This window comes from Adiantum capillus-veneris, chromosome 16 (genome assembly GCF_014529385.1).
Source record: "Adiantum capillus-veneris isolate H3 chromosome 16, ASM1452938v2, whole genome shotgun sequence".
Lineage (NCBI taxonomy): Eukaryota > Viridiplantae > Streptophyta > Polypodiopsida > Polypodiales > Pteridaceae > Adiantum > Adiantum capillus-veneris.
The window spans coordinates 24,846,396-24,860,010 of record NC_140946.1 but is presented as its reverse complement, the minus strand read 5'-3'; the positions used below and the strand labels follow the sequence as shown (position 1 = coordinate 24,860,010).

The window sequence follows — 13,615 nt, the reverse complement described above, 5'->3', positions numbered from 1 at the left end:
GTTGATGACATGTTGATTGCAAGTGCTAACATGCAGGACATCAAAGACCTAAAAGAGGAGCTGTCCAAATCTTTTTCAATGAAAGATTTAGGTGCTGCAAAGAGGATACTTGGTATGAAAATATCAAGGGACAGGACGAAGAAGACAATAAAGCTATCTCAAGAAGATTACATCAAGAAGGTACTAGAAAGGTTTGCAATGCAAAATGCAAAACCAGTTTCTACACCTTTGGCTGTTCATTTTAAACTAACGAAGGATATGTGTCCAAAGACACAAGAGGAGATAGCCTATATGTCTAAAGTTCCATATGCTGCAGCGGTAGGTTCTCTAATGTATGCTATGGTCTGGACAAAGCCAGACATTGCACATGTAGTGGGAGTTGTGAGTAGGTTCATGGACAACCCAGGTAAAGAGCATTGGCAAGCTGTGAAGTGGATACTTAAGTATCTAAAAGGGACAACAACAAATGCTTTGTATTTTGGAGGAACTGATATTTTTCTAGAAGGGTATGCTGATGCAGATATGGCAGATGACAAAGATACTCGAAGAAGCACTACTGGCTATGTGTTCACGGTTGGAGGCACAGCAGTAAGCTGGGCTTCAAAGCTGCAGAAAGTGGTTTCACTTTCTACCACGGAAGCAAAGTATGTAGCAATGACGGAGGCAAGCAAAGAAATTATGTGGCTTCACAGATTCTTAGAAGAGCTTGGATTCAAACAAGACAATTGTGTCTTGTACAGTGATAGCCAAAGTGCTATCCATCTTGCGAAGAACTCAGCCTTTCATTCAAGGACAAAGCACATTGAGGTGAGATATCACTTCATACGCACTCTTTTAGAGAGGGACAGCTAAAGCTAGGAAAGGTGCATACAAGTGAAAATCCTGCAGACATGTTTACAAAAGTGGTCAACAAGGAGAAGTTGAGCTTTTGCTCATCTTCAATCGGCATTCAAGGATAAGAAGCCAGAATGGAAAGCAATCACAGGTTTGGTTTGGAGATCAGTCTCCAAGTGGGAGATTGTTAAGTATGGAGCCTGATTTACCCTTTGTAATTATCTGTGGTAAAAGCGCACATTTGTAAGGTCCCCATTATGAGGAGAAGCCATCGTGCGTGAAGGAAAATCACTCACCGGAAACCAAAAATTTTCACGGACAAGAATCAGGGGCAACTTTAAAGGCCTCCGCCCCCGATACTTTTTTTTCGCCGGAATATTATGGCCGGACGGCGGCCGGAAAATGGTCGGAAAACAACCGGTCGGTTGGCCGGTGGTCGGAAGTCAATGGCCGGTGGCCGAATTCAAAAGCGGACTTGTCTTCTCAAGGGCGGCCACACATGGGCGGATTGGAGGGTCCGATTTGGACTTATTCGCACAAGGACGGCTACACATGGCTGTCTCTCATAAGAGAGGGCAGTCCTTTTGGCCTATAAAAGGAGGCCATTTCTACACACATTTCATAGTGTGAAGTTGATGCAATAAGGTGAGTGTGAGGTGGTGAGAGTGAAGCAATGCGGGAGCTCCATTAAGGGTATAATCCCTTTGTAAACTACTTCTTGTTTTGAAGTACTAAAGCCATTGAGTGGCTGCTTTCCCGTGGACGTAGCCCACATTGGGTGAACCACGTATATCGTGTGTACTCTCTCTCTCTCTCTCTCTCTCTACTCTATAATCTCGTGTATATAAATCTGTCTCTCTCCATTAAGTAATCTACTCAATTATCTATTTAGCTACGTCTTATTTCCTAACACGCCCCCCCCCCCCCCTCGTGGTGGAGGCACTGACGAGATCAGTTTCCTTTATGCACGGTTTATGGAATCTCCCCAGAGACAGATACGCTCGGCTTGCCCTGGAGTCATCTCGACAACTAGCTCTACAAGGCGATACAGCATGTTGGTATGGACAGATGGCATCATGGTTCCAATCGCATGGTCTCAATATGGATAGATTACCTCCGCTTCAATACTCCTTGGATGCACTCTCCTTGTCTCTCACACGGACAGAGATCACCAGGCTCATACGTCAGGATCTGATTCAGCTAAATACCAGGAGCACATGGATACAGCCGACACAGGAGTTGGGCATGAAGATGGCCTTCTGCAGAGAGCATCTTCTCCAACTCACAAAGGACGGCTTTGTGACTAGGCCACCATACATGGACACTTATCTCATGGGACACACACTTATCTCATGGGCGCTATTGGACAGATACGCACATCCTCACATCAGCTCCAAATCGAGACTGGCCGATTCGGAGGGGTGCCGACAAGAGCCAGGATCTGTCACCTATGTAACTTAGAGCCATAGACAGAACCGCACTACACATGCCACTGCCCGGCATACTATGAGATACGCGGACGCTTCCACTGCTTGTTCAGAGAAGGGTTCGGACCTTTTTCTAGAGTCATGAGATACAAGGATCAGAAGTGTCTCGGATTGTTCCTGCTAGAGCTGCGCAGACTTAGGGAGAGCTTGTTGAGGACATCAGGAGAAAGACAGTCTCAGAGACGAATCACAGAGTTCTTTACACCAGACAGAGGAGAGCAAACGGAGCAGTCATTACAGCCTACTCATACTAGAGGTACACTGCTTGACAGAGCCACTGAACTTGGCAGATCCAGACGTCCACGACCTCGAGGGGTCTCCCACTACCGACGAAGGTTGCAACAGAAGATACAGATCACTCTAGCTCGACATGCAAGACGCCCAACCAGAGTTCTGGCCATGGAGGAGATCGATGAGATCCGACAGCGACTGATGAGAGATTTCATCTGAACCCACAACCCCCCCCCCCCCCCCGCCGGTGACCGGTGGTCGGAAGTCAATCGCCGGTCGGTGGCCGAATTCAAAAGCGGACTTGTCTTCTCAAGGGCGGCCACACATGGGCGGATTGGAGGGTCCGATTTGGACTTATTCGCACAAAAGCGGCTACACATGGCTATCTCTCATAAAAGAGGGCAACCCTTTTGGCCTATAAAAGGAGGCCATTTCTACACACATTTCATAGTGTGAGGTTGATGCAATAAGGTGAGTGTGAGGTGGTGAGAGTGAAGCAAGGCGGGAGCTCCATTAAGGGTATAATCCCTTTGTAAACTACTTCTTGTTTTGAAGTACTAAAGCCATTGAGTGGCTGCTTTCCCGTGGACGTAGCCCACATTGGGTGAACCACGTATATCGTGTGTACTCTCTCTCTCTCTCTCTCTCTCTCTCTCTCTCTCTCTCTCTACTCTATAATCTCGTGTATATAAATCTGTCTCTCTCCATTAAGTAATCTACTCAATTATCTATTTAGCTACGTCTTATTTCCTAACACGCCCCCCCCCCCCCCCTCTCGTGGTGAAGGCACTGACGAGATCAGTTTCCTTTATGCACGGTTTATGGGATCTCCCCAGAGACAGATACGCTCGGCTTGCCCTGGAGTCATCTCGACAACTAGCTCTACAAGGCGATACAGCATGTTGGTATGGACAGATGGCATCATGGTTCCAATCGCATGGTCTCAATATGGATAGATTACCTCCGCTTCAATACTCCTTGGATATGGATAGATTACCTCCGCTTCAATACTCCTTGGATGCACCCTCCTTGTCTCTCACACGGACAGAGATCACCAGGCTCATACGTCAGGATCTGATTCAGCTAAATACCAGGAGCACATGGATACAGCCGACACAGGAGTTGGGCACGAAGATGGCCTTCTGCAGAGAGCATCTTCTCCAACTCACAAAGGACGGCTTTGTGACTAGGCCACCATACATGGACACTTATCTCATGGGATAAGATGCGCTATTGAACAGATACGCACATCCTCACATCAGCTCCAAATCGAGACTGGCCGATTCCGAGGGGTGCCGGTAGGAGCCAGGATATGTCACCTATGTTACTTAGAGCCATAGACAGAACCGCACTACACATGCCACTGCCCGGCATACTATGAGATACGCGGACGCTTCCACTGCTTGTTCAGAGAAGGGTTCGGACCTTTTTCTAGAGTCATGAGATACAAGGATCAGAAGTGTCTCGGATTGTTCCTGCTAGAGCTACGCAGACTTAGGGAGAGCTTGTTGAGGACATCAGGGGAAAGACAGTCTCAGAGACGAATCACAAAGTTCTTTACACCAGACAGAGGAGAGCAAACGGAGCAATCATTACAGCCTACTCATACTAGAGGTACACTGCTTGACAGAGCCACTGAACTTGGCAGATCCAGACGTCCACGACCTCGGGGGGTCTCCCACTACCGACGAAGGTTGCAACAGAAGATACAGATCACTCTAGCTTGACATGCAAGACGCCCAACCAGAGTTCGGACCATGGAGGAGATCGATGAGATCCGACAGCGACTGATGAGAGATTTCCCCCCCCCCCCCCCCCCCCCCCCCCCCCCCCCCCCCCCCCCCCCCCGCTTTATTTCCTTTCTCCTTAGTGTTTTAGTGTTAGTCCTCTAATTGGGTAACTTTGTAACTTGGTAATTTCCGTACTCAGACAAGGTATCAGATTCACCAATTGTAAATTTTTGGTCTCATAGGTCATTTTGGCCTTTTGAAGACGTTAATATAACATTTCATTTCATTTCTCTCTCTCTCTCTCTCTCTCTCTCTCTCTCTCTCTCTCTCCATCGCAAAACACACACATTGTTGTGGTGCAATTTGGTCAATAAAAGTTGGCAAAGTGGCAGATAGATAAGAACAAAGTGCTAGATACATTATAATACTCAATTGAAACCATAAGATCAGAGAGAAGATAGGTAAATGAAACCATAGATTAATTGGGCCATTTGAGACTCTAGGAGAAGATGTGCCTGGAAGGCTATGTCTTCAACCGTGAAGCTTTAACCCTTTGGAAACTGTAGAATTTGGAAAGCCAACCAAAATCAACACTTAAAACTCAAGAATAAGGTCTACTTACTTTAACCCACTGCATGCAAGTCAATCTGCCAACAACTGCAGGTCAAGGAAGGTTGAAGCAATCAACACCAAAAGTGACAAGAATCCAGAACTTGAAGTGCTCTAGGGATGTATGAAAGGGGTTTGCAGTATTAGAAGCTCTCAGATCATATGATGATTGCACCAGACGGCTGCTTTTAGGTTTGATTGACTGCAGAGAATTGCAGGTTTTGAATCTTTTGACAAAGTGGATGAAAGGCAGTCAGCTTCGAGCTGAAGCTTGGTCTTAAAAGGATTGCCCAAAAGGGTAAGGCTCCATTCACAAAGCAGGGAGAATGGTGCTCCCAATTCGTCAATGCTTTCGGCAGAGCTGGATTCGGCAACCGGGCTGAAATCTACCCAATAGCAGAGTGCATTGGGGTCGTCCTTTATTGGATGCACCATTCTCCAGAATACAAGAACCTCTGATGGCCCTTGTGTAGCCCGCGAAGCGCCTTTCAAGGTTGCCTTCCCTCAAGGGAAAACAGGATCCTAGATCAGTATAAGTGTGAATTAGGTCTTCATAGTCAAGATTATTGAGGGTAATTAAATCCACCAATCCAATAGAGGTTAGAATAAGAGATCTACTGACTGCAGTTGCAGAGTCTGATACCAAATGTGAATATGACATGCTAGGTAATCTAGGTATGGTGGACCAAAGGCAATTAGATAACTTCATGATAATGACATAGATTAGAGACTTAATCACAAGCTGAAAATTATGCTTGACAAATGCAAACAAAACGGTAGTTAGACCGGAGTCGATTAACCCAATAATGAAAGCACTACAAAGGGGGGGCTGCAAGTGGAAGAGGGTGTTAATATTGATGAGCAAGTTGGGGGTTTTGAGAAGAAGCTTGTAACAAGCAGGATAGCAAGAAGGCACTGGCAGTAGATTTTTGGGATACTTGAAGATTGATAGGAGGCCAACAGCAATACGTTCCATGGTGATGGGGTGAATGCTGCAGGCAACAAGCTTGTTAAACAAAGACCACTTTAAGAGAACTAACAAGAGGCACCTTGGGTAGACAAACAACAGAAGCAGTGGATCATTCCCGCAAGTTGTGCTAGCCAGCATCCAAAGGAATAGAGGGAGAAGTCGACCATGCAAACTAGCAGCAAGTGATTTTAAGATAAATGGTGAGACTTAAGTGTTTCACATGGACTACAACAAGGACAAAGGCATGGACTTACGAAACTGTCAAGAGTAAGTCGGTGGTAGGATACCAGCGATGAGAGCAAGACTTTGTTAGATGGCTACCTTCCAAGCCAAAACTGGCATTGGCGACACAAATGTTTGGTTGTCGACAAGGGGCTCCTTGAAAAAATGAGAATACCAGCAGCTATCTTCACAGATCTTTTCAGCATCCCAGAGAACACATGCATGAATGAGATAGACTTGGTGGGGGTGTTGTTGCAAGCGAACCAGCAGAAAGAGATTGACAATGGATGATGAGGATAATGGTGTCTACACTCACATGATGAGGGATGGGAGAGGACAATATCAGGTGAAGAGATTATCGGCCATAGGAGTCAACTTCGAGAAGAGGAGGTGAACAGTGTCGGGCATATTTTGCACAGACGCCACACGCATTTCAATTGAAGATGGTACGTGTTGTCATTCTCTACCTATGGTTGAAGAAACGAGATCCTGGAGACTGTTGATGCTCCTATGCTGCTTAACGGCAGCTTCTTATAAACTACGCTTGTGCAGAGTTCTAGCAAGCAAGAAAGTTGAGAGCAAGGAGCTTTGCCGATCATGAAGGAGAAGTTGGAACTCTCAGGGACTTGAGAAGAAAAATAATGTGACACAAGGGCTATTGGAGACTTCAGCACTAGAATTGATGCCTCCAAACCCTCACCACAAGGAGGATCTTGATTTACAGAGACCGGTCTCGAGACCTTATTGTAAATTTTTCCACGTCTTGAGCACACATTAATAACAGCGTCATCCATGCTCATTGTAGCATTCAGTCCTTGAAACTTTAATGCTTTAAACACCTGAAGATTAAGACTACCTATCAATTAGTTTAACTGCTACGATATTGTGTACATACTGCTTGCACACACATGCATCTATTGTAAGGTAGTCAGGATGGAAGCTCCATGAGCTATTAAGGTGTCACTGATAGCACATTGATGGGGGCCAAGCCAATTTTCTTCCACGTGGTTGGCCATTGCCTATACTCCTGTCCGGGTCCTCTCCCTAAACCAAGAACCCAAATGTCTCGAGCATTCACACATCATGCCATTCTGCAACAATACCAGCAGGCAAATCAAAAGGGAACATCACAGAGGCGCAACTTTCTAATCAGCACCTGCGTTTCTTCAAATCAATGCAAGCTGCTACCAAATTGAAACCGGCTAAAACTCCTTTCCATCTACTTGGTGTGTGCCACCTTCAGCCCTATACAGGCTTGTTCCAGAAAATGTAAACGATAATGAGCACCAACATGAATAAGGAGACAATGTATATTACACAAAACTTCCATTAAGGGCATGCGTTGAGCACTATGTAACAATATACAAAGCATAGCTTGCTTGCAAGTGCGCTTACAAGCAGCAAAAATGCTGTTTACAAATCCTGCAGCCCTCAAAAACTCAATGAACTCCGCACATATAATCCTAGCATAATGTGAAGTCACCCACCTTCGTACATGATAACCACTGCATGGAAAGATCCTTCAAAATAGCTCTCGATGTCTATGCTGAGCGCCTTCTCTTGGAGCGCTTACTTCGTTTTGAGGCAGCGGAAGTTGCAGCAGCCTCACTTTTGCTATAAATCTCCTCCAAAGAGTCCTGCTGGTCAACAATAAACCTAAATGAGGAAGGACACAATCAAACCACGGAAGCAACTAAATCACATATGGGGATTGCCAAACAACAGGAAATCAAACCATTCAGTTCAAATGGGGAGCATGTATGGTGTATGCCTAAATCAACCAAAAGCTACAAGCTCAAGCCTACCTTCGCAGAAGCAATGTTATCAGACTCGACCCCATCATTCTCTACGTCAGATTCAGATGTAGCAGCAGTTGTCAAATTGACTGAATTATCGGTTGGTTTGACAGCTATAGCTTGCTCCGCCTTTCTTTGCGCTTTCTCTGCCTTTAGCTGCTTGAACCTGTTAACACAAGCTACAATTGAGAAGCCACATCCCCCACACACCCATCGATCGCAATTCATGAGCATACCTCTCTCCTCGTCGCTCTTTTCTCTCAATGACTGGTGCGTCACTTGAGCGCAGCGCTTGCCCTGCTGTTATAATTTCACCTTTCTCGGCCAGACGTGCACCGCCAAGCTTTCTAAGATATATTTGCTGAGCTGTGCTTAGCAGATTGTTCACAAACCTAAATTGAAGGAAAAAGCAGCTTATCATCCAATTCTTCTCTCAGCCTTCCAAGGCTCCAAATTCAAAGACCCCAAACATGGAAACATGATGAGCCTTTAGAAAGAAGATTATTGATTGTTTACCAGTAAAGGCTGAGGCCAGATGGAACAGAAAGAGAAAAATAGCCTATCATCAATGGAAGAAACTTCAATATTAATTGAGTGTTCTTTTGGCTTGGATCCGATGACTGCACATTGCATTCAGGCTGTGAGACACTGAGCTTAATAATTGCAAAAAAGCTGCGACAAAAATGCAACTTCACCTGTGGAGTCTGCATCAATTGCATAGAAGCAAACTGGGAAGCCACTAATAGCACCGGTAGCACAAGATAAGCAACAGTATCATGCCAGCCTAAAGGAGGTTGACCATCCTACAAAACATAGCACCAATCTTGTCAACATGTCACATGCAATAACAAGCAACGCAAGTAATGACCTGCCGTGATGTTTTCTTGAATTACAATGAAACTTGGAGCTGCATATGGCTTATGCAGATGTGAACTGCAGACAAGAAACTTACTACAAAGGGGAACAGCCAAGAAATACCACTTCCACTTTGGCGGGCGGCTATAGTGGTCGGGCCAGCTAAGGATGGAACCCAGAAGAAACCTTCCGTCAAAAGCCCCTGTCACCATTGCACATCATATAGAGGTAAGAATACAAGCAAACCTTGACATGAGAACACAAAATTGACCAGTTTTAGCCTCTTGCAACTTTTGGAGACAAAAAAATTGCACATATGGAGCTCCTTTGAAATGAAGTTTTGCAAAGCCGAGTAGCAATACATTCATGTTCAAAATGGCACTCACTTTCTTGTTCTGTTCAGCCTTTACCATTGTGTTTTTCCAGTGCCACATCCCACATTCAGCTATCCTGTGACTATTCCTACTTAATTAAAATTGAAATTTGAACTAAAGCTAGATTCAGACCATCAATAACAATTAGGTCCTCACAATTTAAACAAAATTAAAAACCTTTCAGAACATCTAACATGAAAAAGTGAAGGGTAAGAGAAAAGGAAATAAAAAGCCTCACAACAATGGAAAGTCAAAAGACTTTTTGCATGTATAAAGAAGGGGCCTCGCATGAATGCAAGTTAGAGTTTTCATTATCTTCCTTTTCCTTTCTCTAGCATTTTCTTCTTCTTAGAGCTTCCATTGGTCTCTACCATTCCCTTAGCATTTTCTGATCCTTGAGTGTTTTAAGTCAAACTTTTCGAGAAGTAACCATCACAGTAGTTTGGATTTACATTGGCACCGATGAACTAGAATCTAATTCCGAATTGACAAACTTGGAAGCACAGAAAATACATTGCAGTAAACCCAGTGTTGCTAGAAAAAAAATCCTCACCTCATTTGCCACATTTGACAAAGCACGATAGAGGCCAATCCAGACCGGAAACGTAGCCAGTGTCGGTAGACAGCCTGAAAGTAAAAGCATTCATCTGCTAATAATGTGTTGGCCCTTCATCTAGAAGAAAATCTAGAGAAAGAAGAGAAGAGAAAAGTTTTCCACATCATAGGGACAATCCCAAGAGAGAGAATCTTACCTGCCAATGGATTGACGCCAGCCTGCTTATATAGACGAGATGTCTCCAATTGAATACGCTCCTGCAAAAATCGGGAATCAGGAAAAAAGCACAAAGCTACACTGCCACTATTTTGAAAGCTGAGCAAGGCATGGCATGTGTTCAAGAGTAAAGCATCACACATTACAGCCTCATCTCCAATCAATGCTCCTTGACCAGTTACCATGCTAATTATCCTTACTCTCTCACCCCTGCCCCACAACAAAAGAAGCTTACTCACTATTACTTTTAACTGGCATTATTGGAGAATCCTAGCTAAATCATTCATGTTGTCCCCCTCTTGCTGATTACTACCTTGTAGCTCACATAATCACACAGTTCTCTACATAATCATTGCAACCTCTTGATGTAAACATAGGGACTAAACGACCTGAAAAGAAATTCTGTGAACCCTAGTTCTCCTTGCTAATAGAATGAAAGCAAAAACGAAAGTCCAGTAGAATTGGACCAGATTTTACCTATCCCCTCGAGCCAAGCATAAACAATGACCCTGCAAGTCGTCAACTTGATTTAAAATCATGATGTAGTAGCATGAACGATACCTTATCACCAGCATACCGTTCCTGAATAGCCTTCACTTTAGGTGACAAATTTTGCATTGCCATGGATGACTCCACCTATTCAACAAAATACAAGGCTTACAAATTCACTCTCCGATTACAGATCAAACCAAATTTGCAAAACTGCGAAGATACATAGATCCAAACTATTGTTCATATACTGAAAAGGTAAGATAGTGCAGATCTTTGTAATGATGAGATGGGCCTAGCGGCTAGAATCAAAAACATAGCAAGACCATCTCAGAAAATTTGACAATCTTTCCCACTATCACAAGTCATTAAAAACCAAACTCACCAAAAGCCAATTCTATCTGCAAAGTCAAATGATACAACTTACTCACTTCAAGGGAAAAAGTCCTCCAAACAGTGACAAATACCATTGCAAGATCGTATCAATTGATTTCTTTGACCAATGGGGCCACTAAGATCTTCAACAAATTTCCCTTCACTTGAAAAATCCCAATTCATTCTCCACAACGCAGAGTTGTTAAAAAGCTACTGCGTTCCAAGTTCTAAAACATTGTAAATATTGAGCCAGATTAGAAAAGCTCCAGGTCAAAGACCTCTGGACAATGTCAATAGAGGCCCTTACTACAACATGAGAATTAAGCCTAACTGAATATTCATCATTACTTATCCCAAAGGGAACTAGCAGTGTTGCAGGGGAGCTCATGCATCTTATTCCTTTGGATTGTGTGCATCCTCAATTGACCTATTATTTGAAGTTAGATTATAAGAGATTTCTTTGGTAACTGCTGATCTATTTGACACTACCTTCTCGCAAAACTGAGTTAAATCAAGACAAGCCCTAGACTTGACTCTCCAATGACATTTTGTAGTTTACCTTTTAGTTTCGGAAGAGTGATGAGTAATGTGTGGGCAATCTATAAGATCTATCCATAGAGTTTGTACGCTTTGCTCTAATTTTTGGTTGTGTGCAATGAGAAATGAAGATTTCTTAGCAAAATGCACCGAAAAGCAGCACACAAAGACCACATCTGAAAGGCCAATTCTCACTCGAGGGATCTTCAAGCTATTCAGAGAACGCCTCAGCTAGTCTCAAAACCCTGTAGGCTTCAAAGGATCAAAGGCCGAACTCATACTCCACTAAGCTCGACATACTTGTAAAATTTTTTGTGGTTGACGTCTTTTTTGTGTCCAGCATATAAAAGATAAGATTGACTACAATCTTAAGAGAAAATGGCAAACATTATGCAACAGAAAATCCTTCATAACGTTATCTACAAATAACAAATGAAAACCCACAACCTCCACACTCATTTCTCTCCATTACTAATTGTACAAAAATTGTGAACAACAGCCGAACAGAGAAAGACTCTCAAAGGTTGACTGTCTAACTCTAAAAATCTTCATAAACACGGTACTGACTAGAGATTTCATGTAAAGATGATTACCTGCTTCTGTGTCAGCGGCAGAGTTAATGCTTTCACAATCACTGTCAGCATAATTATGGCAAATCCAAATGAATACGGAACATGTACGGTCTGTAAACCATCTTGCAATATCTGTATAAAATGTCGACAATTGGACATAAGACACTTTCAAGATTTCTGAGGACAAAGGGATAGCATTTCCATGACTGATCACCTAAAAGAAGGTAAAAACACAAGAAAAGTAAACGATAATCAAAGTCAATGAAACGTTACCCTTACACTCACATTAGTACTAACCAGAGGCTCAAAATCTGAGGAGGTAAATACTGGCAGTTTACTTCCTTTCCAAAGTACCAATACAGAAAAAGTCATCAAAAAGCACTCTCAAGGGAAACAAGGAAAAAACAGGCCTTAACAAGTCACTAAGTTAGCATTCTCTCGGAATTCATCTTCAAATGTATTAGAAATGCAGTCTCCACCACCAAGCTTGCAAAAGTCCTGTGCGTGCAACATTTTCCCTATCCTTAGAGTTCAAAAAATATAACTTATATCTCTACTGAAGTGCAGCCAGTAACAATTCTTTAGACAAAGCAAGCACGCATACAGGTTTGTAAATGGGATTACACCCATTTCCTAGCAAGATTTCCAAGTACAAAGTGACCCGATTGACTATCTGCCATTAAGAACAACTCATAATATTCACAACTAGACAGCCAGTGAGCATCCCTTAACAAAGAGGAACCATCCACAATCATAATCTTATAAATCAAATTAGCATCAACGATGCTAAAAGGAAGTACATAATGGCTGACAGAGATGCTAGCATGGCACTACATGGAGCACCTTGAGAAACGATTCGAGCACGTTGGTGATGCCACTGAGCCAATCCGTATTTGATGCCTGTGTGGCTGAATCAGCAACAGCCGGATCGGCAGATACTGCTGCATCGGCTAGAGTGTACAGGAATCCCTCAGCTCTTGCTGCTAGATGAGGGAAGCTTGTCGCCATGAGCTCGGACGCCGCCTCCACAGACTCCATGCTTGAGCGCACTAGAAACACATTGCCAGTGAAGCCCACCCTTCTCCTACTTCTGAAAGGGTCAAATGTTAAGCTGCGAAACGCAGAAGAAGCAGAAAAGCAGAGTGGTGAAGCGAGGCGGGGCCTGCTGCAGCATGTGGGCGTTGAGATAAACTGTGTGGAGAGAGAGGTCGCCATGGCTTCCTCTCTTTTCCGAAAAATAGGAAGCTTCAGAAGTACCCAAGTAATCAATGACAGAAATGCCGAAGTGGTCGCAGACTCAGAGAGGCTCAAGCAGGCTTTCGCAGCCAATGAAGTAGCCGACGCGGGAGAGAAGCATTTCAACACCTCATCTGGATCCTTTTATCTGTATGAGATATTTCTGTGCCCTTTATTTTACTCTTGCTCTCATAATTATTAGTACTCCATAACCCGGCCCCAAAGAGGAGATTAGTTGCTCATATAGAGTATATACAATAATGTGTCATTCATGTATCTGTCAAGGGCATGTGATGGGTAATGTTTATGTTCATCATACCTTAGCACTTGGATAATAACAATGAATTCTCAATCCGTGGGTTTTTTTTTTGTTTTTTTACAAAAATGTTAAACTAAGAAAGAAAAATTACAAAGTAGCCTCAAAGGTAGGGAAAATCCATGGATTATTAAACTAGCTAGATATCTTTATCTCACAGCAAAGGCAAAAGGCTGCTGCTGACAAGCACAGAAGAGCCCAAGCCTTTTA

The 13,615-nt window shown here is 43.5% G+C and overlaps 1 protein-coding gene across 2 annotated transcripts; it reads right to left on the bottom strand.

Annotated features, from left to right (window-relative positions):
* Positions 1-7,394: 7,394 nt before the first annotated feature.
* LOC147438724 (inner membrane protein PPF-1, chloroplastic-like) lies at positions 7,395-13,230 on the bottom strand. Of its 2 annotated transcripts, none has more exons than XM_086484714.1 (11): positions 12,697-13,230; positions 11,875-11,985; positions 10,442-10,516; positions 9,861-9,921; positions 9,662-9,735; positions 8,832-8,936; positions 8,575-8,682; positions 8,396-8,499; positions 8,116-8,271; positions 7,889-8,045; positions 7,395-7,723 (listed from the first exon to the last, which is right to left on the bottom strand). In XM_086484714.1, exons 1-11 carry the CDS (start codon positions 13,066-13,068, stop codon positions 7,625-7,627), a joined length of 1,422 nt encoding a protein of 473 aa, XP_086340840.1. In that variant the 5' UTR covers positions 13,069-13,230; the 3' UTR covers positions 7,395-7,624. The 2 variants fall into 2 exon arrangements, with proteins under 2 accessions (XP_086340840.1, XP_086340841.1); XM_086484715.1 differs by having other exon boundaries at positions 7,395-7,720; positions 12,697-13,229.
* Between the last annotated feature and the right edge of the window lie 385 nt (positions 13,231-13,615).

Excerpts from the sequence above, each read along its gene's own strand:
- LOC147438724 (XM_086484714.1), bottom strand. The coding sequence starts at position 13,068 with ATGGCGACCTCTCTCTCCACACAGTTTATCTCAACGCCCACATGCTGC. Across the intron at positions 11,986-12,696 it reads TGCTCGAATCGTTTCTCAAG|ATATTGCAAGATGGTTTACA; the intron begins GTGCTCCATGTA and ends CATTTTATACAG. Across the intron at positions 10,517-11,874 it reads TGCCGCTGACACAGAAGCAG|GTGGAGTCATCCATGGCAAT; the intron begins GTAATCATCTTT and ends TTTGTTGAATAG.